At 42.2% G+C, this 26,133-nt stretch overlaps 1 protein-coding gene across 3 annotated transcripts in view; it reads right to left on the bottom strand.

Moving 5' to 3' along the window:
• spegb (striated muscle enriched protein kinase b) overlaps nucleotides 1-26,133 on the bottom strand; it is a 39,001-nt gene that overhangs the window by 4,833 nt on the left and 8,035 nt on the right. The window contains exons 1-38 of one of the 3 annotated variants that reach the window (XM_037109950.1): nucleotides 24,650-25,222; nucleotides 21,655-21,741; nucleotides 21,073-21,139; nucleotides 19,405-20,957; nucleotides 19,075-19,218; nucleotides 18,786-18,968; nucleotides 17,989-18,155; nucleotides 17,653-17,741; nucleotides 16,155-16,330; nucleotides 14,906-15,166; nucleotides 14,641-14,799; nucleotides 14,324-14,513; nucleotides 14,007-14,236; nucleotides 13,413-13,532; nucleotides 12,885-12,989; nucleotides 12,577-12,783; nucleotides 12,365-12,488; nucleotides 11,693-11,865; nucleotides 11,499-11,611; nucleotides 11,220-11,388; nucleotides 11,010-11,106; nucleotides 10,670-10,870; nucleotides 10,400-10,457; nucleotides 10,198-10,275; nucleotides 9,870-10,042; nucleotides 9,753-9,779; nucleotides 9,491-9,643; nucleotides 8,979-9,021; nucleotides 8,796-8,864; nucleotides 5,989-8,671; nucleotides 5,718-5,867; nucleotides 4,986-5,102; nucleotides 4,485-4,652; nucleotides 4,174-4,296; nucleotides 2,874-3,038; nucleotides 1,881-2,679; nucleotides 1,391-1,630; nucleotides 1,049-1,272 (exon numbers count right to left, since the gene is read on the bottom strand). In XM_037109950.1, the coding sequence (XP_036965845.1) occupies nucleotides 1,049-1,272; nucleotides 1,391-1,630; nucleotides 1,881-2,679; nucleotides 2,874-3,038; nucleotides 4,174-4,296; nucleotides 4,485-4,652; nucleotides 4,986-5,102; nucleotides 5,718-5,867; nucleotides 5,989-8,671; nucleotides 8,796-8,864; nucleotides 8,979-9,021; nucleotides 9,491-9,643; nucleotides 9,753-9,779; nucleotides 9,870-10,042; nucleotides 10,198-10,275; nucleotides 10,400-10,457; nucleotides 10,670-10,870; nucleotides 11,010-11,106; nucleotides 11,220-11,388; nucleotides 11,499-11,611; nucleotides 11,693-11,865; nucleotides 12,365-12,488; nucleotides 12,577-12,783; nucleotides 12,885-12,989; nucleotides 13,413-13,532; nucleotides 14,007-14,236; nucleotides 14,324-14,513; nucleotides 14,641-14,799; nucleotides 14,906-15,166; nucleotides 16,155-16,330; nucleotides 17,653-17,741; nucleotides 17,989-18,155; nucleotides 18,786-18,968; nucleotides 19,075-19,218; nucleotides 19,405-20,957; nucleotides 21,073-21,137 (9,796 nt within the window). In that variant the 5' untranslated portion in view covers nucleotides 21,138-21,139; nucleotides 21,655-21,741; nucleotides 24,650-25,222. Of the gene's footprint in view, nucleotides 1-1,048; nucleotides 1,273-1,390; nucleotides 1,631-1,880; nucleotides 2,680-2,873; nucleotides 3,039-4,173; nucleotides 4,297-4,484; nucleotides 4,653-4,985; nucleotides 5,103-5,717; nucleotides 5,868-5,988; nucleotides 8,672-8,795; nucleotides 8,865-8,978; nucleotides 9,022-9,490; nucleotides 9,644-9,752; nucleotides 9,780-9,869; nucleotides 10,043-10,197; nucleotides 10,276-10,399; nucleotides 10,458-10,669; nucleotides 10,871-11,009; nucleotides 11,107-11,219; nucleotides 11,389-11,498; nucleotides 11,612-11,692; nucleotides 11,866-12,364; nucleotides 12,489-12,576; nucleotides 12,784-12,884; nucleotides 12,990-13,412; nucleotides 13,533-14,006; nucleotides 14,237-14,323; nucleotides 14,514-14,640; nucleotides 14,800-14,905; nucleotides 15,167-16,154; nucleotides 16,331-17,652; nucleotides 17,742-17,988; nucleotides 18,156-18,785; nucleotides 18,969-19,074; nucleotides 19,219-19,404; nucleotides 20,958-21,072; nucleotides 21,140-21,654; nucleotides 21,742-21,855; nucleotides 21,944-24,649; nucleotides 25,223-26,133 lie in introns of those variants that run through there. The other 2 variants (XM_037109949.1, XM_037109948.1) reach the window with 2 other exon arrangements.

Raw genomic sequence — 26,133 nt, 5'->3', positions numbered from 1 at the left:
GATCTGTATCAATACAATAAATCAACAAGGAGTAAGATCTTTTGGTTGTACTCTATAAAGTGTGCTTTGTTTCATTTTCTTTGCAATATAATCGCCAAGTAAACAGAACTGCAATGGAGCGTAACATACACTAAAATTACAGGCTGTGATTTCTCTGAGGGACTTTAATTTGTCTTTAATATTTCTTAAAACACTTGTGATTGTTTAAAGGTGCAATACGTGAGAATTGGCCACCTGTCAGGTTCACACTCCGCACACATACCGGGACCACACCAATAAATGCTGTTAACGGTATCTAACTACTAGCGCTCCTATTATCTGACTTCATGTTGGTGTTCTACTGTCGGATTACTACTGCATGGGGTAAAAAGTGGGCGGGGGGCTAATTGGTCAGCATGCTAACTTCAGAAGATATCTCTGTACCCCAATACAGAGATGTCTTTGTCACTGTTATTTGACCACATACTGTTTTATAACGGTTTAAACTAAAAATCGTATATATTGCACTTTTAATTTAGTTTCTGTGTCACAAATAAGTTTGTCTTACTCTTGCGCATATTTCATCGTGTGAAATAGATGTTGGTGTTAATGAGACTTGCTGAGTAAATAAAGTTTAGGTAACTCACTGACTGAACTACATACAGGAATGATTTTCCTTGATTTTCTGGCCGCAGCCTGCTGTCTGAATGGTCAGGCTGATGTGGCTAATGTGTTAGCAAAGAGTTGCGATACTGATACTGTTGTGTTTCCATCCACCCGGTCAATATTAATGCCATAAATTGCTCTCCTTTCAGCTCTGTTTCGGTCTCAACCAAGCCTAAGGGAAATATCTGGCTCTTAAGATGCTAAATGGCACACATTTTGTGCAGGGCAGCTAGATTACAGTCGGTTCATTAGGGATTTTTCTGTGTGATCAGAAACACCAGAGCCCTAAAACTACAATAATGAGCTGAAAGATAGCAAAAAGCTGCAGTCGGGTGATCATTTTTACATTACACACAGTCATCTGATTAAATTCCCAGCAGTGTGTGAAGAACAGGACTCTTACACATATACTCCAGTGTTCCAATAGGAGGGCTGAACTGCTTGAGGAAGAGTGGGTTGTAAGTCTGAGCGCTGCCAAAATCAATGATCTTGATGACGTTCATGTAGGTGACGATGACGTTCTCTGGCTTGACGTCCAGGTGGAGGATGCGCCGGGTATGGAGGTAATCCAGACCCTGGAGGATCTGCACAATGTAGGTCACCACGTCATCCTCGGAGTAACGGAACCTGAAACGCACCGGAAAATTAATTCAGCTCCAGGAGGAATATTTTAAGGCTGTGTTAACAGGAAACCAAGCAATGATTTCGACCACCCAGTTCAGCAAGTGCAGATGTTTGGCTTCACCTGTCTATGAGGCTGAAGAGCAGCTCCTTCCCGCTGCAGTACTCGGAGATGAGCACCAGGTATCGCGGCGTGACGTACGCTTCGTGCAGAGCCATGATCCTTTCGTGATGAAGAGACTTGAGGATGTCGTACTCCTGAAGCACATCCTGTTTGCTGTCTGCCTCATACGGGACAATCTTGGCCATGAAGAGGTTGCCCGTGGCATTCTCTCGGCACTCACGGATCACACCGAACCGACCCCTGTGTGTGATGAAGAAGAAGTCAATACTTCCCTTTGCAAATGCTTAATGACCATTGAGTTTAATACGTTTAAAATGTCTTCATTAGAGAGCTATCAACCATTTAACTGTTCCTGTTAGTCTCTGCTCCTGCTCTCTAACTATTTTATTTTATTTTACACAGATATGGTTTGGTATGGTCGTTAAAAGGATGTGAAATTGCCTATTTTTTCTTTAAAAACATATAGTTTTGTGGGTAATTTTATCGCTACCTTGCTTTCTCATCCATGAAGGTGTAAGGCTTCTGTGGAACTCCCTGGCGCAGAGATCCCTCTCCAGGCTTTCCCAGCGGCGTCCTGCGTCCCGAAGGTGTAACTCGTCCTGACGGTGTGATCCGCCCAGATGGCGTACTCCGACTGTCCCCTCCCTGCAGCACAGGGGTCAAGCTCTGCACCACCACCACAGGCTGCGTGATGGTCACAGGAGTCACAGGAGGGGTGGTGGTTGTCGGTGTGGAGCTGGGTTGAGAAGGCGGAGTAACGCGAGCGGTCGTAGTCGGCTTGTACATGGGAACAGATGAAATAGGCTTCCCGATGACAGGCGCAGGTGGCGATACAGGAGAAGGAGGTTTGGTGATTATTGTGGGGACTGGGCTTATTGGACTGTGAGGTTTGGGTGGCACGACAGGTGGAGGCGCCAACTTGGTCTGAGGTTTGCTCATACTGATGCTCAGAGTGGTCTTGGCTTTGGCTGGCGGGGCTTGCACAGCGGTGGTGGTCTGAGCAGGAGCTTGTTCTGGGGCGGGGGCTGTCGTAACGGGCGGCGTAACAGCAGGGCGGGTAGCGTCGACCTGCACTGTGGCTTTGATGGTTACCGGAGACGCAGATTTAGTCACAGATGGAGCAGGAGCAGGAGCTGAAGCTGCGGGAGGAGCGGGCGTTACTGTGGTGGATTTACTAGGAGCTGGTTTAATGGGAGGCACTTTCATGGATGACATCATCACCACAGGGGCAGGAGGAGTGGTTGCTGGGGCAGTCTTGACCACCACAGGAGCGCTGGATTTAGCTGGTTCTGGAGAGAAAGAACATACCTTAAACACTTGATATACTATAAACATGTCGACCAAAACAAATAGAACAAAAACTACATAATTTGAATCCTTTCTTTCATGTTAGTACATAAAAATCCATTCCAATGTACAGTATTTTGTGCGGCTTTATCTAAAAGTAATACAAAATTATCCAAGATTTTCGTTTTATACACACCTGCAGCCTCCAGGCTTATGACTTCTGAGAGGTTGCTGTAGGGGCCCTGGCCAGCTTTGTTGACACAAGCCACCCTAAACCTGAAGGCGCCCCCTGCTGGTAAGTCCACCACATTGTAATAACAGTCTGCCACACCTGTAGCCACGATCAACCAGTTGGTCTCACCTGGGGGAGAAAAAAAAAACATCATCAGTATGTTGTTTCAAGGGACAGTTTATAGTATAATTATATCACACTTGCCATTATTATACATCAAATACACAAACACACAATTTTTCTAATCCTCAGCCAGTCTTATTTTTCATATTTATTTGCGTATCAATACTATGAAGTAAACATTTCCATTCGGTTGAATGCCAGTCCTACATTGAGCTGTTGAGGGTTGTATAATGTATTTATGTTCCAGGCTGGCAGATCTCATCTTCCGTATAGATATCACTACTTCATCTTCACCTGTAGGCTGTGGCCCACATGTTTCCATAGCAACCTTAAGATCCTGTTTTATTACTGATGTGCTCTTGTTGATGATGTGAAAGGATGTGCTGCACAGTGAAACATATGTATACCTACAGTATATATTATATATATGTGTGTGTATGTGTGTGTTTGTCAACAGATTTGGAAGTGATAAATCTTCTCATAGCTTGAACTGATACCAGCATGCTCAGGGCAACACACAACAGATACTCTGACCGACCATTATGTGTGGATCTATGTAACGATCTGAAAAGCATTCCCGGACATCTGATCTATGTCATCTCTTTGAAGCTGGGGATACACTGTACAATTTGAGTCTGTTTCTGACCTGATTTTTGATCTGCATGACTCTTTTTTTTCTTGCTTCGTCAGGCATTGTTTGCCGTGTTGTGTACAAAGGGAAGTGAGGGCCAACCAGTCGCTCTGCTCAAGAATTGGCATCGGACACATTTCTAAGGTGTCAGAAATTTGTGGTCAGCAACAGATTGACCTTTTTTTTTTTCTCTCAATGCGCCTGCCTAAAGCGGCAAAGACAGTGCCATGGCGACAGGTTGGTCCAGTTGTGGTCCTCAGCAAATGCTTCCATTTAATGTATCTGCCTTCACTAATGACTGACATGAGCACAGACTCAGTTTAACGGACAACAGCTGATTTCTTTTCCTTTTTTACATGCACAGTGTCAGCACATAAATCATGAGCTTTGGTTTTATATCGCAGATGATTTAATCGTGCAGAATGAGTCAGAATTAAACAACAATTCTATAATCGTGCAGTGTATGCCAAGCTTCAAACCTGAATAAAACATTAAATCATAAACACTGACCCTCTGCTTTCCTCTCCAGAGAGTATGTGCATGGTGCCATTGTGTCTGAAGGCCTCCACAGTACCAAGGCTGTGTTGTTGTACTTCTGAGGTATTTCAGGGGTCCCAGGACGATTGGGAAGACCTGCAAACACAAAATATATCAGTATGACCATCACATCATCCGTCCTTGGGCTCTGACATGCCAAACAGTTTCTTTCCGGCCAAGAGTAGAAGATTACTTCGATTTATTACTCTATTTATTTATAATATATACTGCATATTGCTTCACTGCCTCTCACAGACTGGCATAAATCTTGTATCAGGACTTACGAGCAAGAGATATTGTGCAGGAGCTGGACACGGTGGCCAGGGGGTTTGTAGCAACACATTCATAGACCCCTGCATCCTTTTTGGTGGTCTGCATGATCATCAGTAGCTGCCGGCCATCAGGGCAGGCGATCATGTTCATCCTAGCATCAATCTCCAGGGGCTTCTTATCTGAGGAAACACACATGGATAAACATCGTCAAAATTATGAATATTTAGGTTTACAAAACATATTATAAATGATAAGGATGAAGAGAAGGTTCTGTCAAGATTAAAAAATATATTCTGTCCTTCCTTTATACACTTTATGCAACATCTGTTGTCCTGGCAACATATGTTAGTGTACAGCCAGATACAATGTAAGCCATCATTATGTGTCTGCACTCGTGCCACTGAGAATAATCATGTAAATTACTGTAATTAGCAAGTGAAGTAAGTCTGATCATCCATCTGTACGATAATATATGAAATACTGCCTTATTTACATCATTACATCATCTGTACCTTTCATCCAGGTGATGTGTGGGTGGGGGCTGCCTGCTGGCAAACAGCTGAGTGTGACTGGATCCCCCTCCAGGAGGACATGATCTCTCAGCTTGATGTGGAATACTGGAGGGAAATCTGCGAGAAAAAGACATTACACAACCTGTATCACGTCCACATCATATATTGATGGTTAGAATATAGACTGGAAACAGGGAAACAGCTATCCAGGCTCTCTTTGATGGTAACAAAAGCTTTCTAACAGTAGATGTGTCAAGGAAAACTGGATATAGTGTTGGAGGCCTTTTTCATTCTCATTGAAGTTGATCAGTGGTACATGAAGCCAAAAAAAACCCCCAAAAAACCTAAACACTTCCTGTGGTTAAGAAATGACGGGACAAAGACTTGGATGATGCAATTACAGGGTTTTGCCACTATGTCAAAGGCTTGGTTCACTTTCTTGGGTTTGGGTTTATATTCCAGTCTATTTCTTTGTGAAGTATAAGCTGGTTACCTGCCAACCGTATGGTGATGAAGGAAGCAATAGCGCCCTGCTAGCCGTTTCCACTCTGTCTGCTAAGCTAAGCTAACTGGCTGTGGCTTTTGCCTCATATCTAACGGACAGACATGAATCTGGTCTTCTTATCTAATTCCCGAAGAAAGATGATTCATCATACCTCCCAAAATCTTGTAACCTTGTGTGTATGTGTAATCACTGTTTCTTCATATACTCTACACTCTTGCGTGACTTACCAGAAGCCAGTTTGGAGTACTGGCGTGAACGTAGGGAACTATTGTCTCGGGAGATTGCTGATGGTATGTCAGGCTGTGATACTGTCTTGTCCCGCCTCCCTCTGGTCAGACCCCATCGATCCCAGCGGGATCTGCGCTCAGCCTCCACACCTTTGCAAGTGAGAAAATCAACCAATCCACAAATCAATCATCAATGCATTTAAGATTGATAGTTTCTTATAGTCAAATGTGGAGTCAAATTCAACAAGATGTGTAAGTAATTTCTTCATACCCTTTGATGTGTCGGACTTGAGGCTGGACATAGAGTCTAGGGACTCTGTTGAGGCACCATTGCTGGCCTGAGATGCCAGCTGGTTCTGAGGAACACTGGGAACCTTTGGACCACGGTTCTCGGATGCAGAACGGCGAAGCATGGAAAGAATGGGCGTCCTCTTTGTGTCTTTGTCCTGTGATGCTTTCCTTTCCTCTGAGTAGCTGCGAATTCTTGTGGAGATACCCGCCACTGTTGATTCGATCTTTCTGCGCATTGCCAAGACTGGTGACTCATTAGGTTTCTTGAGCTCCTTTTCATCTTGTTCCACCACTGCTTCACCTCCACCATCCATGCGGCTCATCTCTACTTCCTTCTTTTCCTGTGAACCTCTTTGGCCGAGGGTCCATGAAAGCCTACGTCTGGAAGCAACTGAATCATCGTCTTTGGTCGTGTCCTCCTTGCGCTCAGCAGATGGAGTTCTCTTCAGGCGCAAAGAGAGCCTTCTCATAAAACCTTGGTCCTTTTGAGCTTCACGAAGGTCTTGGACTGACTTTGATTTCTCTTCAAGTCTCCTCTGTGATAATTCCAATGGTGCACCAATTGGCCCAGGTCTGTATATCTCCTCACCTGACTCTGTAGAGTCTGCTGGTGCTTTTTCCTCATTCTTTGACCGTGACAGAAATTTCAGACTTCTTGTGAGGGAAGACTCACGTTTTTTGAAGCGAGCCTCAAAGACTTCTTCAGAGCTAATGTCATCAAGGTCCATTCCTGGTGGGAGCTCTTGTTGGGATGAGGAAAGCGTGATAGTCCTTGGTGGACTTGGTTCCTTTGTGATCATTTCAGGCGATGCTACCCTGGAGTACACAGCAGGGTGCTCGGTGGTTGATACAATGACTGGCTTTGGTGGACCATCTGGTGCTGAGATGGCTGGAACAGCAACAGGTGTAGAGGGGCCTAAAGTTTCTTCACTGGCAGGCTGAAGTGAAGGGACCATGATGGTCTGCATAATACTGGCATATGCTGAAGTCCTTCCATCTGGAAGAACAACTCGAGAAGGAAGCGAGGGTGGCACATAAGTTGACACAACATTTTCTGGGGTATGAGAATATTCCTGTGTTGGTTTGACCATAACAGAGCTTGTAGTTATCGTAATGTCAGAAGACTTTGCAGGCTTATTTACTTCTTCTTCAATCTTTTCCTCAAAAACCCTTTCATTTTCTTTAGCATTTAATTCAGCAACACTGACAATTCTTTCCTCTTCTTTCATAATATCTTCCTTTACTTCTTCCTCTTTTTCTCTGTCTTCTTCCTCCATTTTTTCTTCTAGTTTAGAGCTCTGAACTTCAAGAGGAGGTGTAGGAATTCTCTGGCCCATGTACTCTGATTCAATCATTGGTTCTTCTGATATGCTCATGTCCTTCTCTGAGAAACCACTTGTGCTCGATCTCTCATCAAAATTACTATCAGTTGTCAGCCCATCCATCTTTTCATTCATAGTCTCATCAGACTTTGTCTCTTTCTCCATAAATGATTCCTCGCTTTCTGTTTTAGTTGGACTTTCCTGCATGATGGACTCTGGTGTTGGTGGTTTTGGCGAAGGTTCCCTGGGAGTCACTGGACGGGAGTCTAGCTTGGTTTGCTCAGTGAGAGATGACATGGATATGGCCTCCTTGAGTCTTCTCTCTTCTACCTGTGCCAAGGGAATCTCCAATGGAGCTCCCAACCGGCGGTGTAAAGGTATGGGTTCTGAATCACCTTGACTGAATGATGCAGTTTTACGCAAAACTTTGGGTTTCGGAACTTCGTCCCTTGCTGAATCACTTGATGCAGCTCTGATAAGTGGTGGTGGGCCCAAACGAGCAGTACGAGAGTAGCGATCTGAGGATATTGCACGATTTTCATCTCCCATTCCTAACGTTTCCAACAGGGGTCCTCTCAGTCCACTCATCTTCTTGTCCGCAGAGCCACCACGAAGCAGTCGCTGCCTCATCAGCTCCAGTTTCAGAGCATAGTCTTCTTGACTCATCTTGGCAGTTCCTGGGCTGGTGCTCCTCCTCGGTAGTTCCATAGAGACAGCTTTCTTGAGAACTCTCCTGCCGTCCTCTTGGTTTCCTTCTTCAGGTCCCTCCTCAGGTGTAATCCGGAGTAGCAATGCACTGTCTGCTGAGCCGCCACGTCTTAGCTCTCCTCTTCGCCGTCCACCCTCTGGTTTGTCTGACTCCATGCTTGAACCCCTTCTCAGAGGTTTTCTAGTCATCTCTGACTTTTGCGGTAATTCACCGGGTGATTCTTCATCTGAGGAACCCTTGTCATTGTCCTGTGATGACTTTTTCCGCATTCGGCCTTTACCCGTTAGTTCAACCCCCTCTTTTTCTGTTTGTTTTGGATCACAATCCATCGCCTCCTGGACTTGAACAGGAGATCCAGACCATTTACTTGTTCCATCCTGCTTTCCTGTTTCCTGCTCACTTGTCTGGATGTCATTCAGTGACATCCTCGATCCAGAGAATTCCATGTTAAGCGGCATTGGAATAAATGGCAATTCATCAATGTCTTCATCAGAATCAGAAGATGATGATGGCAAAGGTGAACCTTCTTTAAGGTGCCTTGGTACTGCAATGGAGATATGGCTGGACGAATCGTTTAGCAACTCAGGTATGGACCTCATGACCATCTTTGATTTATAGCTGATTAGTGAACGCTGTGAAAAATGGGAAATTAAATACCATTAAAAAATGGAAAAACATGGCCATTTAATAATTTGCAGGCATGAAGGAATAATGGTTTGTAGAAACACCCCAAACAGTAAATATAACATCCCTCACCTGCCATTTTCTGCGAGATACAAACTTCTTCAGTGCCTCTGTATTTATGGCCTTCCCCTTGCTAAGTGTCTGTAAAGAAATAATGAACGGGCCCTTGCTTAGTATTGTCAAGTAGAAATAAATACAGAAAGAGGTTATTAATGGTTATCCGTGTAGCGTGAAGTGCCACTGGCCTCATCTTACCTTGAACCAAGGGTGTCGGAGACATTCCTGAGTATCAGGTCTCCTAGAAAGACATTAAGAAATATTTCAGTATTCCAGGTTCATGAACATTTGATACAAAATATGGCTGAATAAAATAGACTGTCTTAACAAATGGAGGAAGACAGTATATGAGTTGCAGACAGGGACTAGAAAATAATATAAACACCAACTTCATTTGATAAGCATCTTATATTCGGACAAAATGATTAACATGAGCGACTTTGTCTTTTTACATTCTTGTTCAGATTCTTATCTCTACACAGAACAGTTTATGTAAAGTTTATGGAAACACTTTAAATTAAGATAGCATCAAATAACATTGACTGAAAATATTTCCCCTGTGTATTATTCAGCATATTTATTACTCAATTCCTAAATGTACTGTTGGAATTATTATGCATATATCTATATCTCTGTATTTAACACAATAATCACATTAAACAGACCTTGGACAAAAAAATAGAAAGAAAAGATCCAGCAGTGTTACTCACAGTCTGTCTGCTACTAGCAGCTTTATGATGAACCCTTTGGCTTCTCGGCAAAGCTCAGCAAACATGCTCTCTTCGAAGGCCACATTATAGTTCCTGATGTTCAATACGGAGCTGCGGTCGTTCTCTCCAGCAAATGGAGAAACCCCCGTCAGACTGATAACATAAGGAAATAACTGTCATAAACTGACATTGATTTCAGCATCCTGGGATACGTTTAATCATAAAGAAAATCAATTATTATAATGAGAATGATTTTGCTCACCACAGATATGCAATAACTCCAACTGGCCTGGGAAAACAAAGACGATAATTACAAAAAGATACTGGGTTAAAACAAAACAAACAACTTATTCAGGTATAATTTCAAGAGGTACTCTACCAGATGTCTGATGCTTTTGACACAGGGGTCTGATTGACAATTTCTGGCGCAACAAATTCTGGTGTGCCATATTTGCAGTACTGAGCCTCGTCGGGTGTGAACACCACTGCGTTGCCGAAGTCACAGATTCGGATCTGATCACTGTGGGGGTCCGCCATGAGGATGTTATCAGGCTTGGGAGAGAATAAGAAAAATATATTTTGTTATTTTTCCTGCCATCAGAAAAACAGTGAAAAAAAAAGTACCAGTGCACATTTTTGAAGATTTCTTTTTTCATATAGTTTTTACATGAAACAGCAGCAACGAGTGTGGATTCATGAGAATCTACCTTAATGTCCAGGTGTATGATGCTGAGATGATGAAGGTAATCCAGTCCCTCAAGCAGTTGTCTTATACATGAACGTACCTGGTGATCCCAGAACACAAAAGTGCCAGTATAACTGTTATTTATTAGATCTTTTAAAATGACATACATCTGATTACTAGATCTTAGTTCAAGATTTGCCGTTCAGTCAAGAAAAAGGACTTACGTCAGACTCCATTATTGTAGATTTCTTTGTAAATCTGTCAAGCAGCTCCTCGTGGCATCTTTAAAGATGAATTAAGGCTTAACAATATGTATGCATGGTTATTCCACTTTTAACAAGAGAGTATATTCTAATTAGAGGCTTTTCAGAACAACACAGGGCGAGAGGTGACAATAAAATACATTTTGATTGAGATCATTTCGCTTACTTTCAGAGGCTAATTGTGTACTCTGCAGCACAGTACTCTGTGTTCTGACTGCATAATAAGGATACAATTCAGTGATGATAATGACTGCGTTCTTTTTCTCAAAGGCGTCATGGAAGTAAAGGACTCTCTCGTGGTCCATCTTGGAAAGCAGGTTCATCTCTCTCAGAGCAGATGCCTTCTTCTTGGCCCGTGTGGATATAAACTTTGCAGCATAGTCCATTTTGCCCACCTTCTGCGTCACACGTTTTATATAGGAAAACGCACCTCTGGAGGAGAAATTCGGTAGGAAAGCTTCATTTTTACATCAGCTTAGCTTTAAAAACTTATATCTCTACAAAATAGCAATACAATACATTTTGCTTGCATCAAAACACGGGACGAAATGTGGGCTTAAAATTCACTCACCTTTTAATTTCTTTGTGGATGTCATAGTGGTCAGTCAGTCTGCGCATTTTCCTCAGAATAGTCTGCTCATCTTCCATTGGATCCTCTTTAACTTTAGCTGCGGTAATGAGTTTTTTTTAATTGGATACAGGGAAATGCACATCTAATCACACAAAAGACTTAATGTTCCTTCACTTCACAGATTGTATAGCTTTTTCGTTGACCTCTTACCTTCATGAATGGTGAGTTCAGCTTTACAGGACACAGATCCTGCCAAGTTCCTAGCAGTGCAGGTGTAAACACCGGAGTCTTCCGGACGAGCGTTCAGGACCACCAGGGAGCATTCATTATCATCGTATACAAACGTGTAATGGCTGCTCTCCGACAGCAGGGTGTCATTCTGAAAGCAAACGCTGTAAGTTTCAGCAATGGCTCTTTGAAGGTTTATAACAATTTAAACAATCTACTTGGCTACAATTCAATTTCAAGAGTTTAAAAATGGATAAAAACCTTGAACCAGAGTATGTCGGGAACAGGTTTGCCCTCCACAACCACAGCGAAGCGAGGAGTCTCCCCAGTACAGACGTCCAAGTCCTCCATGATAGTTTCAAACGTTGGTGGAGCTGTGGACGGAGTTGCCAAGGTAAAGTACCAAATTGCATCATGTTTTAGATGGATAAATGATAAATGAATCAACTCCATACCTGCTATTTCCACATTGAAGGTGCAGCTGTCACTGCCGTACTTGTTGGAGGCCAGAAACGTCATCTCGCCGATGTCAGCGCTCTTCACTTTGAGCAGCTTGAGCGTGTGCTGGTCGTCATCTGGCATTGTCATCTCGTACAGGCCTGGCTTGCTGGACAGAACAGCTCCCCTCCTGCAGAAAAGTATTTATACTGTAAACATGGATAAATAAACTGTTGATAGGTGAGCAGCAGAGGTTAGGCTCTCGCTCGAGTGTTGAGTCAGGGCACAACGATAGACCTTTTGTCACTGTCCTGGAATCTTTGATGAGCTTTGATAATCGCTTGGAATTAAACAGCTGCCTGTTTGCACTGTCATACTGTATTTATGCCTTGTCGGTCATACACCAGGACCGCCCTGTAATACCCTTGACCTCATCACCATTTGACTTAATTGTGATAACTTATCATGTGATGACAGCATGGATGTTAAAATCTACGATTCCAACTGCAGTATAAACAGATCATCAAACCAACAATGGCTGTATGGAAATATACTGCATGTACTGGAGAAATCATGCAAGTAAGCAGTTGATTTCTTTGTCTTTTTTACTCATTATATTTTCTTCTTCTAAACACAAATTAAAGAAAAAGACACACTTATGAGGAGCTTGACAGCGGAGACACACATACCTCTTCCAGATGACTGCAGCGTTGACATGATTGAGTGTGACAGTGATGGTGACTGACTGGTTTTCCATCACATACACAATGTCTGGCTTATCAACAATCACTGGAGCCTCCTGAAGATAGGCACCTGGAAGACAATGTGCGCACAGATAATACTTAATAAACACGTCATACATAATTAAAGATGGATGGATGCTCTGTGAATCTGAATGTACCTCTGTCCAGGAGCTGCACTGGGTCGGTGGCAGGCGAGGGCTTGCTGAAGGCTTTGGAGGTGATGGTCAGGATCCTGAAAGCGTAACGCACACTTTTGGAGAGGGTGGTGATGGTGTAGGTGGTCTCCTTCAGGCCAGAAGCTATGATGGTCCACTGGATGGAGCCCAGAGCTTGCTGTTGGATGGCGTACATCAGGGAGCTGGGGTCTAAAAGAAAAAAGGGGTTTAATGCAAAATTCTGCAGCAAAATGTTGAAACTAATATAAAGATCTTAAAATGAGATCCTTTTAAATATCAATCTTGCGTACCAATGGAAGGGTCCAGTCTCCTTGGTTTCTTCCAGCTTATGGTGATGGTTTTACCGGTGATGGATTCTATCACTGGAGTCCCATCAGGAGGGTCAGGGAGGATATCTAAAAAATCATCATCATGGAATTAGTGGTCCGTAAATGCTTCTGATCTGCATTTGCTGTAAATTTGTCGGAAATTGCTTGTTTCAGCCTGATGAATGCCATCTGTTGAGCAGGAGTTGTGGATTTGTAAGATTTCCTCGTTTCCCCCACTGTTCTGCTCCATTTTTGAGCAAATTTCATTCACAAAAATATTACCAAAGAATAATAATGATAATTAAAAAAAAACAACACTTTCAAGTCTTGCTGTTAGAAATGATTCCATCTAGTCCTATTTATAGACCACCTTGTTGTTGAGAATATTCTAAAAAGAGACAAAAAATAAAGAACAGAACAGCTGCCTCTGAAGTAGCATCAGATCTGGATCTTGCACGGGGCCCCTCGTGTTTCTGTTGAGCTGCAAGCCGAAAAATGAATGAAAGTCACCTGTGACATAGAGGTGAGCATAGCAGGTGGCCTTGCCAACTTTGTTAGAGATGACGCTCTTGTAGACGCCACCGTGTGCATGACACACAGAGCGGATGACCAGGCTGTGGACGTCACGGTCTGCAGGAGGAAGCAGAGAAGAAAGGTTATGAAGTGTACTGGTCAGCTAGAGTCTTTAATCAACTACTTTAACTCACTGCATTTAACAATGTCAGATTAAATCCAGTATTTGCCCACAAGTAAGATGATTAAACAGTGTCTCTTGTCATTTAGGTATACAGAGTTCAGTAAAACAAAACATTCATATACTGCATCGATAACGTGGCGGTTAATTAAACTCTTGGCTTGCCTATTGTGCCTGAGATTATTTGCTCAGGTTTTTGTCTTCATGCAAAGTCATAGTCATTTTAGTTTTAAGTTTTCTTTCCTTCATTCAATTGATTCATTTCTTGCTTCATTTTCATTTTCATTAATATATTAATTTTCCTTTTAACTTCCAATAAATATGCAAAATAAGAGCCGTCTGGAATAAATAGCCCAGAGTTTAATAGCTTTGTGAACGCCTGAACATTGATTGAATATTAATACACTTACACTGTGTCATCTTTCTGTCCTCGGTGCTCTCAATCCTTTTGCCGTTGTGGAACCAGACGATGGTGGGGTAAGGCAAACCAGCCACTTTACATTTGAGCACGGCCTCCTTTCCCTCGATCACATCCAGGTCGTAAAGCGGTTTGATGAAGTCGGGCATGGTGAAACGTTCCACCTCATTCTCTGGGACCTCCGGCTCCTCTGGGATCGATGGCATCTTCTCCAGTTTAGCCCTGAAGGGAAGAGAAGAAATGCCAGATAGAAATGGCATTTTTTTTAACCGATAAGCAGCGACGGTTAAAGATTTAACACCCTCTTACATCTGGGAGGAGATGGCTGGCCGCGGTTCTTGTATGTAAAGTTCGGCAGAGCTCTCTGCCTCGCCGTGACTGTTACGGGCCGTGACCGTGAAAAAACCTTCATCCTCGCTGGTCACGTGAGCGATGATGAGAGAGTGACGGCCGCCCTCCTGAACAATACGAATGTCCTCACTCTCTTTTAGTAGATGGTCTAAAGCAGAAAAGAGAGGGTAAGAAATAAAAGAAAAAAAGTAAAGAAAGGGGTGGAACGGTAATTTCACAAAGGGCATGGGCGATATGGTTAAAAGTTATAATAATAATATCTATTTTCTCCTTACCAAAGTGGCTCCAGGTGACCTTAGGAGGCGGCGTCCCACTGACTTTGCAGTCAAATCGAGCGTTTCGTCCCTCAATGACCTCTAGAACATCCAGCTTACGGGTGAAGAGAGGTTCAATTGAAGGGATGACTTTGAGTTTTCCACATGATGTCACTTCCTCTGAAGAGTAAACATTTTAATTCATGAGTAGCAGAAGAGGCAGACAGAACAATAAGTACATTCATTTGACATCACACATACAGCGATATTTAATCTTGAGTCGTACCCTTAGCCGTGCTGAGCTTGCACATGTATGTCCCGCTGTCGTCCTCGTGGACGGAGTTGAGCAGCAGACGGCACTTTCTTCCGTCGAAGTGCATCTTACAGTTGAGCAATGCCGGCTGGATCAGTTTCCCATCTGCCAGCCAGTCCACATCGGTGTCCTTCGGGCCGATGACATGACACTCAAACAAAACTGTATCTCCAGCCTTGGCCGTGATGTCCCTGACTGGGCGGATGACTGCCAGACTGGGCTCAACTGGTGGTGCTGGATGGACATTAAAGACATATTCTAAAGAGTGCTGTTAAGCGATACCAGTCGGTGTATCTGATATCACCGTGTTTGTGCTGTTCCTACGGCATGATAATTTGTGTTGTTCCAGGACCATTCACCCGGTTGTGATTTCACAACCTTTGTGCCTTTTTTAAGTATCGTTTCAGGACCATCAATTTCAAATTCAGAGAAAGCAACAAAATTCACATCTGGAAACGCTGCTGTGGCTGAGCACAGAGCTCTCACTCAAGAGACAGTTGTTTGTGTCCCACGTAAATACTGTTTAATTATTGTAAACTATGAGCTCTTGTTAGTTTATCTTATTATTTTCACTTTTTTTTTTCACTTGCCGCACAGAAAGAGGGTTATCATATGATGATATGATACGACACAATACGATACGTTACAATACGATACATTACAATATGATACGTTATGATATGTTTCGATACGTTACGATACAATATGTTATGATACGTCTTGGATTCAAATCACGCTGGGGTAGGACCTTTTTGCAAGTTCTCCCCATGCTTGTGAGGGTTTTCTTCATCAAACTATTCACACTAGGTTAATTCTCCAGTCGATGGCATCAACAAAGGCATAATGGTATTGGAAGATTTGTACATTCTTAAAGGGACAGTTCACCCTACAATCAAAAACCCATTTTTCTGGCCTATTATTCACAAGTAGATGTGCCCCTCCTTCTGTACAGCATAAGGTAGAAAGAAAATAGCTTCTATTTTCATTTTTCACAACAACATCTGTTAATTATCTCTAGTAACCAGGTCACAATTCTTAGAAAGAGTCATTGCTGTGGAGTTTTTCACATGTTAGTTTTGGTGCTTTGAGCACCACAAGCCATCTAGTTTCATTTGAGAAAATGCCGACATCGCCATGGACGATATCTTTTATATCTAAAATCTGTATTTCTGATTCTTTAAAAAGTAACAACAAACACCTGTAGATTCAAAGAGAAGCGTACCTTTTACCTCCAGCTTTCCTTCACACTGCTTTGTGCCGTACTCATTAATGATCTTACAGGTATAAATCCCAGAGTCTGATCTCACTGCGGACTTGATGGTCATTTGGAAAGTGCCATCTTCTGTCTCACGCACAATGTAACGTGGGCCTGTTTTCACCGTGACTCTGTCCCTCAGCCTACAATGGAGCAGAAATAACGGAACAATTGTTGCCATGTTATAAAAAACAAGAGATGAATCACTCATACGCCACTCAGTTTAATATATGCGATGAAGGATGACCAAGCACACACTCCTTCAACTGCAAGCTCTATTCTGGGTGGTATAAAAGTGGGTGTGGGGTTGGATACGTTATTATTACCAGGACTGGCAGTATTATGTTTAGCACTTTCTTTTTTGCTATTGTCTCTCGAGAGTCATGACTAACTGCGATGACAGAACCTGCCAGAGTGATTCAGACTATTCTTGTCTCCCATGAAAAGACCAAAACCAGCAATGTGTTAGTCCATCTGTCAACACATTTCATCTGTAACTTTTTATCTGAAATTTGAGCTTCCACTAGGAAAAATGTAAATGTTGATCTGCGATCTATTTGTTTGAATTCAAAACGCTCTACATGCTATATGCAAAACAGATCCCGCCTTGTGCCTCATGCACATCTCATCTGGCCCGCAGCATGCCCTGTCTCCTTATCGGTAAAATGGGCTAGTGCTAATGCAAAATGGAGAAAAACCAGCGAGTCGTGCTGAATAATCATAACCATCACCATCCTTTCTCACACTATTGAGAGGTGTGAGAAAGTATTTTTAATTCGACACCATAGATGGTGCATTTGTGAGTATTTACAGCAGCAAGATGGTGCATGTGGGACTGACTCAAAATCAAACACAGTGCCAGTGCTCACTGTACTGAAGGAGCAGTTAACAGTTAAGTGATTTAGTAGTTCCCCAACAACAACTGAGCTTGATTGCACAGAGGAATAACACATATCCGGCTTTGGTCTTTTTATGGGATGAGAAAATGGAACATATCTACAGCCTAATTCTTCGGAGCTGCTGCAGCAGCTAACAAGGGCAATAAAGAACCACTGGCAGATATAAGAAAGGGCTCTATAAACAAAAAAGGATCTGACCATGGTGGAGAAAAAAGTGCAATCAGGTCTGTCTCCTTTTTTGGATGCCTTCAGCACTGTATGTGAATTCCAGATCGTTGTCGAAAGGCTCATTAGTTCAGCAAGACATTTGTGTTTCTGGGCACTGAGCAGCTCCAAGGTAATTGGGGGAAGTGTGTTATTCATCCCCTGTCCCTATTAAGACTCTTTCTGTCAGCCTGGAGATTGGTAGGCAGTAAACATTAAGCTTCCACTTCCTTTAACAGATGCAATAAAGCAGCATGCTCCTGAGCAAACGTATGCAGTCAGAGACCAGATACAGAGAAAGTCTTTTCCATGTCCCATGCATGCAATGAGTTTGAGCAGTTTGATGAAGTGAGGGGACCTACCAATAGAGCATGGGTTTGGGTTGTCCACTTATTCGGACAGACATGGTGACTTCCTGTCCTTCAATGACAGCTTGATCACTCATTGTTACCTGTTTGAGATGTAATGTAAGTTAGGAGCCGAGAGATGCATCTTACCTGCGTGTTTTAATCGACAGATGTGTTGATGGGGTGAATTATTATAGACAGAATCAAAGACGTCCTGTACATAGAACATTTTCATGCAATATTCTGCAACCAACCAGTCAGAAATGCAGTTGGGTGAGTGTCAATGCTAAAAATAGATATGCCACACTCTAAAAGAGGAAGACAATTAGGCCTAGCTCTGTACGGTCTCACCAGGAATGCAGGGGGTTTCCTGAATCGCGAGTCAATGCTTCGCTTTGGCTCCGGCCCACTAAAATCCATGCTTTCCTCCAGGGGACTGAGATACTCCTCATCAGATGTAATAGGGCTGCTGATATCCATAGGCACACCAAGGTTTCCCCTCAGCTCTTGTGTAGTCTCTGTAAACACAACAGGGTTACGTTATGTTTCATTTTGTAGTTTTTGTACAATCCAGCTCACTCTGTGAACTTTATTTGTTCCGACTGACGGCACGGGTCGATGAGAAAACAGAGGATCAAAGGTTTCATGTATTTAAAAAAAAAAATAAGACAAAAATAAAGCAACCCCTTTGAAATATAATTAGAATCCAAGATGTCAAATATGTTATCTAAACAATAGTGGATTCACAGTGGGTGGAGTCAGGGAGCCACAGTGGGCAAATTATAGGTTCAGTTTCGCCTCTGAGTTGCTATGGTAACTATAAGTGAGGTTGTTCAGCTGGAATATATGGCACAGACATTTTGCTCTGAGAGATAATGACAAAGGAGCAGGAGAGAAATCAGCTGAAACGCAACACACAACAATTCTCTGCTTTACGATAATGAACAATGTCATCCAGGGTAAATGGGCGACTCAAAAAACACAATTAAAACCTGAACTATACCTGAAAAAATGTTTTACTTACCAAGAAATTAATAGCACCTCCTTTGAATAACAATGCTGATCAAGTAAGTCAGAAATATGAAAAAGAACAATAAAAAAAAAAACATAAATCAGTTCTGTATACAGTCACAAAAGTAAAAACTTACCTGCTTTAACTATGAGGGTAGCACTGCTGGACGCTTTGCCCATCTGATTGACAGCAGTCACACAGTATTTTCCTCCATCGCTCATTCTAGCTGATTTGATGAGCAGACTATGTCGTTCACCCTCCACTTTGACTGTGTAATGTGCAAAGCTGGTGATTTCAGCGTTGTCTCTACTCCAGGTAACTTTAACAGAGATGGCAGAGAAATGAAATGATTGCTAAATTATACAAATCAGATTTTTTACCCCTTGAGGTTGTTTGTTGTTACAACACAAAGTACATCATGTCACCTTCAGGAGTCGGGGTGCCGGCGATGATACATTTTAGTAGCACATCTGCACCAGCAGATGCTACGGCGTCCTGGAGGGGAAACTCAAAAACAGGGGCCTCCATTGGGTCTTCTCCAGCAGACACATAAGAATCATCTGATGAATCTGCACAGTTTAACAAAAACACAAGCCTGAGGTCATGTTGAGTTTTTTTTTTTTTTGTGATTGAAACAGAGGAAAGCCCCCTCAAGTAACGAATGAGTAATTGCTCAATTAAAATGAAAAACAAGCAGAATCGAACTTTACAAAAAGCTTTAGGAAGCGAAGTGAAAGAAGCAAAACAAATCTAACCTAACTCTGGAGACAGGGGTCGAGTGCGGCGTTTCTTTCCTTTGGTCTTCGGCTGTTGTCCCTCTTTGGCACCAGTACTAATCTGCTGAGGCTCACTCGTCTTTACAGGAACGTCCTCCTCCATTTTTTCATCTTCAACAATGATAGCGGGGATTCTTATCTTTAAGGCGGGTTTAGAAAGCTCCACCTCCATTTTCTCCTCCGTTGGACTTGCCGGTGACATCCTTGAGGCTTTAGGAGGAGGTTGAGGAGGAAGATCTTGCACGATGACTGACCTTTTTTGTACCAGTGGACTTTCAGGTCTGTTTTCAATTTTTCTTAATACGATTTCTATCGGCGTCTTTCTCCCCGAAGTCTCATCCTTTTGCGATGTTTGTGCAAGGGCGTCTTGGATGTGCTGAGATTCTTGCATTCGAGATACCCTTTGCACGAGCGGACTTGGAGGCCTTCGCTCAACCTTGCGTAATGTCATCTCAGCAACATTTCTGCTTGGCGACTCTGCCCTTTGTTGATAATATAGCGCTGGTGATGAAGACCTCTGAATGATTTCTGTAACTGGACTGACTCTACTTAACTCCCTCACTGATCGTTGCCCCGGTAGATCAGATAACTGCATGGACTCCGGGGTGCCTGCAACCTCTCCAAATCTACTGACGGTTACAGTTGTTGAACCAGTACTTGCTGTCTTTAAGGGTTGGGATCTAAGCTGGTCTTGCGGTATTTGCTGTTGTTGCTGCATTGGTTGCTTACTTTGTTCCTTTTCCCTTTGTTCCTTTTCCCACTGGGCACGTTCCCGTTCTTGGAGCTTTTGAAGGACTTGTGGAGGAATAGGTTCGATTTTCCTGAGAGGCTGGCGCTGCTTGGCCTTCAGAGTGAGCTGTTCAGTTGAAAAAGACTTCTTCATATGAGGTTTACCTACAAGTTTCTTAATGCGCTGCAGCTCCTCAGTGAACTTATTCTCGATGTCCTGGACTTTTTGGGAGACGCGAGGTTTCTCCTCCAGCGAAGCAGCTCTCTGTCTGAACATAGATCTTCGTTCAGCAGCATCCTCTTTCAAAGCTTCCCTAAGATCTTCCCTTGAGCTTTCTCTAGAGATGCCTAACCGGCTGCCTCCGTCATCTGAATCCACAGATCCAGCACGATTGAACCCTGCCCAGGATCTTCCCGAGATGGAACCTTCGGGAATATCAAGGCTTCGTCTCCGCTCTTCTAAGCCACGGACCTTTTCAAAAACCTTTGAGCTTGCCCTGGTGAGCTTCGGGGATGGTCTGGGAGTAAATTCTTTCCGTGAGTAGTCGCTCAATGGTGTCTGTGGTCTGGAGTCCTGGGTGTTACCTTGGGAAAGAGATTTTGGCTGCTTAACCTTTTCTTCAAACTCCCCAGGCACCGTGTCTTGGTATTCAGTTGGCAACACAATCTTCTTCCGTAAGTTGATAGGCGTAGTTGAACCAGAGCGACTTGGCATGGGAGAGGTCGAGGGACATTTGACAAGTCTTGGGGATGGCGGTGGGAGGACTTGTGGTGGAGATTCTCTTGAAAAATCTGACTGGTTCCTGAAATAGAGGATTAAAGGAAAAATATTTTGGAATCAGTAGGTAATTACTAATTCACAGTCAGCTAAGTATTTTATTTAGGTATGGAATTTGGTATGGCCCATTTCTTTCTCACCTGGATGTATTAGAGCTATCCTCGTGTCCGTATGTTCTTTTGTCATCTTCTGCATATTTGTCCATCACTGCATCACATGTACAGAGGAGGTATGACATATTGTACAGGTAAGCAATCAGGTACTATTGATTATGAAACGAGGCAAATGTTGAGATGGACTGATCCAAAATATGGAATCCAAATGAGAAATTATAAAGGTTTCACTCTACTGATGAACAAATGGAACTAACAATCACTTTTTTTGCAGTTCCCTTTAGCGCTACAGAGCATTTTAGTGCCTTTGGGCACATTGTTTCAGCTCTTATTGGATAATTGGATTTTCTTCAATTCAAACTATCTAAAGCCTGCAGTTCACTCCAGTTAGTTAGAACTAAAGACGCTTCTCGGATGAGATCTGAAACGTCTTCAAGCAACTAAAACAAGTCCAGTTGCCGACAATATAGCACTGGGAAGTTGAGCAACAGGCTTCTTTTAACACACATAGGGAATTCTAAGTATCTATGAAGTTGTCAAAACCAGTAAAACACAAATAAAAAAACATTAGCAAAAGAAGTAGTTGCAAGCTTGAACCATGGTGGATACCTGTAGGCACAGCCTGGTCCTCAACATCCCCTTCATCTTCTTTGGTCTCAAATTGGTCTCCACCTTCATCCTCTGTTGTTTCGGAATCTGAGAAATGAAAATAAAAATAAAATAAAACAATGGAAAATATGTTTCAATCACTCTGAAAGTACAGGAACGATCAGTAACCAATCAAAACCATTTAGAAAGTTGAAGCCATACGATTTGTGATCTTTCGGCATCAGTGGAAAACAATGTTTACAAAGGGGCAGCGGAAGAAGCAGAGAGAGCCCACTGTTACCATGGAAACCACCAAACTACATTATTCCGTTCAGTTTAGTCTTCAACAGTGATTGGTGAAAGGCGAGTGAAAATTCCCAGTGATGCTGAAGGTGACACATTTCAATCATGCATTTTTTCCAAAGGATAAAATCACTGGTGTGAAGACAAAAGTGGCATGTTAGTTTTAAATATTATATTTAGTATTTCATAATCTGCACATCCAAGATTACACGGAGTCTATCCATTGCATTGGACTCTATTTAATTACAATTTTGTGACTTTTAAAGTTGCTACCCTGAGGGTCTCATTAGCACAGCTAAGCTAATTGTACTAAATCTGCTGCAGCTGAATTGTTGCTGAGTCTTTATCGTTCATAACGATCTCGTCAGCATCTGCGTTAAATAGAAGTGTTCCATGAGTTTCAGGAGAAAATCAGCTTCTTTCTTCTCTGCTTCAGCTTCACCCTCTGTAAGACTATCTTCCTTTTGCAGAGAAAAAAAAAAGTCATTGGTAGAACTCAAAATAGAAGCACTATTGAGTCATTGGCATCCCAGCAGCTCTCATGAGGTGTTTGCTTCACAGTAGGTGGAATTACTTATAAAAAAATCAGAGGCTCTCTGTTGTTCCCTCACAGTAAAAGAAGACAATAGGGCGGTATTGGCCATATTAACATGACAGAAGAGAAGTACTTAAAATGCACAAAATTCACCAAACTTTACGCCTAAACCTGTTCCTAAATGTCAGCAACTTATTTTTAATTGAAAAAGCAAAACGTTGCGATCTCTGAGTGGTTTACATTTAGGATCTGTCAAACTCATGATGTTATTTAAAGCTATTAAATACACATTAATGTGATATTTATTTATTTCATATCCCTACACTGCAGTTTTCAAAAATAAAACTTCCTTGGATGTTCTCAATGCAATCCTTTTCTCAGAATAGCACATACACTAATAAAGCAGTTACAAATGGAGACGCTCCCAAAAGCAAAACAGCAAAGAGATTTTGTCCAAATCTCAAATACTGAGACCAAATGTTCACCAACCAAGAACATGAGACCAACACAAGTCACTCCTCAAACTCAAAAACTAATAAAATATCAACTGAATAAACCATTTTTCTTGCAGCTAATCCAAATTATTTGTGCAAAAATAAATTGTAAGAGTTCTCTAAGCCATGTCAAACTTCTGTCTGTCTCTACTGTGTCTTGATTAAATAAGAAAATAAAAAAATAAAGAGTCACATATGATGTAGGTTTGGATGGTTTTAGGATAAAAAGAATAGATGAGATGAGGAGATTAAATATGACAAAGAGGCCACAAGGAAGCTTAAACATCATAAAGTCAAATATGTTTCTGCATCATGTACTAAACAGCTTAATTTTGGCCAGTACTCTACATGCCGCGTTAAAATCTGGGTATGCACAAGAGCACTTAATTATAGCTACACTAGTATTAGCCATGTTAATATTTGGCTCGAAGGTTGGTAATGTCGGACAGTCCACCACTTTGGTCCAGACATAAATATCTCAGTGTCTATTGGATTGACTACTGTAGATTTTATACAGACATTCATGGTCCCATGAGGATGAATCTCTCTGATACTGGTGATTAACTGACTCTTCATTTAACACTGCCAGCAGGCCAAAGCAGAAAGTTTCAAAACAGAAAGTTTCTTTAGTTCCAATATACTGACTGCAAAAATGGTATATCATCTGACTGAATGTGTAATATACTATATGCTACAAACTGCAACGCTGAAGTGGAACACAGCTTTAGACTTGTTGACCACTAGTAGCATGATTGAGCATGTTTTTTTTGTTTTTTTTTTAATGAGCAGGGCATACCGTACACATTTAACAAAACTCCACTGAACATCCAAAAATAAAAACAAAACAAAAAAAACAAAACAAAAAACAATGCACCAGAAACAGCAACAAGAAGGTTCCACGCTAGTGAACTCTAATGGAAACAAAAGGAGGTTTCATAATACTTAAAAATGGCTTCCAATTTAGTGAATGAGGATGAAAATGCAACTTTAAACTGCTTTACAGGAACGGTTTGAATTGAAAGCACACCTTTAATAGTAAGCAAGGTCTAGAAAAAAACAATTAGATGTCACAACTTTAATTGGTTTCTGTTATGGTGGCGGTGAATTACTGGAAGGGGTATCAGTGTACATATCTCACCACATAAACCTGCCACTGCAACCTCCCTCAAGTTACATCTTCCAAAGTGAGATTTGGATTTTGCAGAGCACTACCTCAATTTCTTGTGATGTACAATAAAATAAATACACACAGGTTCTTTCTTCTTGATTCTGTTTTCTATTTCTGCTGATTTAAGAGAATGTTTTTGGTGTAGGAAGTCCCCCCACCTTCAAACCTAACGAGCAACATCTGAGAAACATTCCAATATATCGGCATTTTAGTGAAACTCTGAAAGTCTTCCGCAATTCTTTGAAGTTTATTCAAAGCGACAGCTATGCCTCGAGTTTGGTGTCTGTTGGCCACAGTGGCTGTTTTCCATAACAATACTGTTCTGATGTTGTTTTCCGCCTGATTAAAGATGTCACTGGTCATTGCATCTTGCAGTGTCAGGTGAGAAAAACACTCTGGTAGCCGGTTGTTCACATGGAACATTTTACAATCTTCTACGTTTGGCATACAATAAAATAGTTGAATCAGTATCGAAGGAAAAGATATTTGATAGAGATAACATGAAACAGCACTTGCCTGATTCTCTCTTTGGTCTGGATTTTTTTCATGGCCACTGTTGGTATGTCCTCGATAGGTATTTTTTGTCTTGGCTTACATTCAGCAGCAGGGTATTCCCCGAGATACACTGGGGGTTCCGAGCCATTACTACACGCCTAAATCAGGTCGTTTCCTACAAAGATCGGCGTCGGCGAGTAATATCTCACTTGGATGTGCAAAGATCCAACTTGTTTTTTACTGTAAGTCTGCTGACATGCAAGTAAAAGCTTCTCAATCAAACGCAAAAAGAGAAAGAAGGCACTTTGGTCCATTACATAACAAGTTGCACCTCAGAGTGTGAGCACTTCCTCTGAGAGAATCCGTTTCTGTAGAAGCACAGAGCATAAACCTCCGTCCGCAGGTGCGAATGTCTGTTGAATGCATATCATCCACTCTGAGGGAGCCCCTCTGTCCGCACAATAGCCAGCGACAGTGTGAGCATCTTCCCCCGCTGTGTTCCACCCTACAGGCAGTGCACACCGATAGGCAGAAAAACCAGTGGGAGTGATCCAGCCCTCTCGAGATCAGTGCTCCACAGCATTGGATGACATTTTTCATTTTTCCCTTCCTCCCCATGTGTCTGTGTCTTATTCTTCAACTGGTGTAATGAGCCGACGTTGTGTTGTCGGCAGAGGACGGGAGAGAATCGCTGCAACAGCTACAGGGACCTCCTCGCTCCTCTGCATTGCCTGAGCGCTGTTAGCTCTCGCAGGAAAAAAAAAAAAAACCCTCAAAAAAACGTGTTACTGCCTGCTTAGACTGACAACACAAAGCAATCCTGCTTCCAGGGGGGACGTGATGGATTTGATTGCTGCTCTCACTGCTGCACCCTTAAAAAGAAAATGTAGCTATTGTACGTGACAATTTCCTCTGCTTTCTAATCTTTTGATACAGTTGGTGTATTAACTGTCGAGTATTCCACAAACATGGGAACATTTTGAATGACTCAGTATGTAAGACTTCTTTCGCCTCAGGCAAAAAGAAAAAAAAAAGAAAAAGAAAAAAAAAAAAGGTATTACTGCTTACACATTTCTTTTCACCACCTAGTATAAATCGGTACTCAGAAATAGATGCGCTTAGGAATGACATTTCAATTCACATAGCGTCACACTGTGCTCAGGACCGAATAACACCGTGTGCATGTTGGGAGCTCGCTCACACACCTTAGTAAATAGGTATAAATAAACCTATTCTAAAAAAAGGCACCATGTTACTCACAGCGTTATACACGGGGCTACATCAATAACGATTCATTCTCAACATCTAATCACTGCAGCTGCAACTGTGCATTGTGCATAAAATGCGTAAATACCTACAGGTTTAATTACACGCTCTGCTGATTATGTAATCTCAGGTCACAGAGAGTGCCTCTTTGTTTCCTTGGCAGCTGCACTTTGTGTGGACCTTTTCTGTTTTGTTTTGTTTTTTTTAAATATATGACTTCAACCGTCATGATTCTTTGT

The sequence above is a fragment of the Acanthopagrus latus genome, chromosome 9 (assembly GCF_904848185.1).
Source record: "Acanthopagrus latus isolate v.2019 chromosome 9, fAcaLat1.1, whole genome shotgun sequence".
Classification (NCBI taxonomy): Eukaryota; Metazoa; Chordata; class Actinopteri; order Spariformes; family Sparidae; genus Acanthopagrus; species Acanthopagrus latus.
The sequence above is the reverse complement of the archived record's forward strand: the minus strand, read 5'-3'. Positions and strand labels throughout refer to the sequence as shown.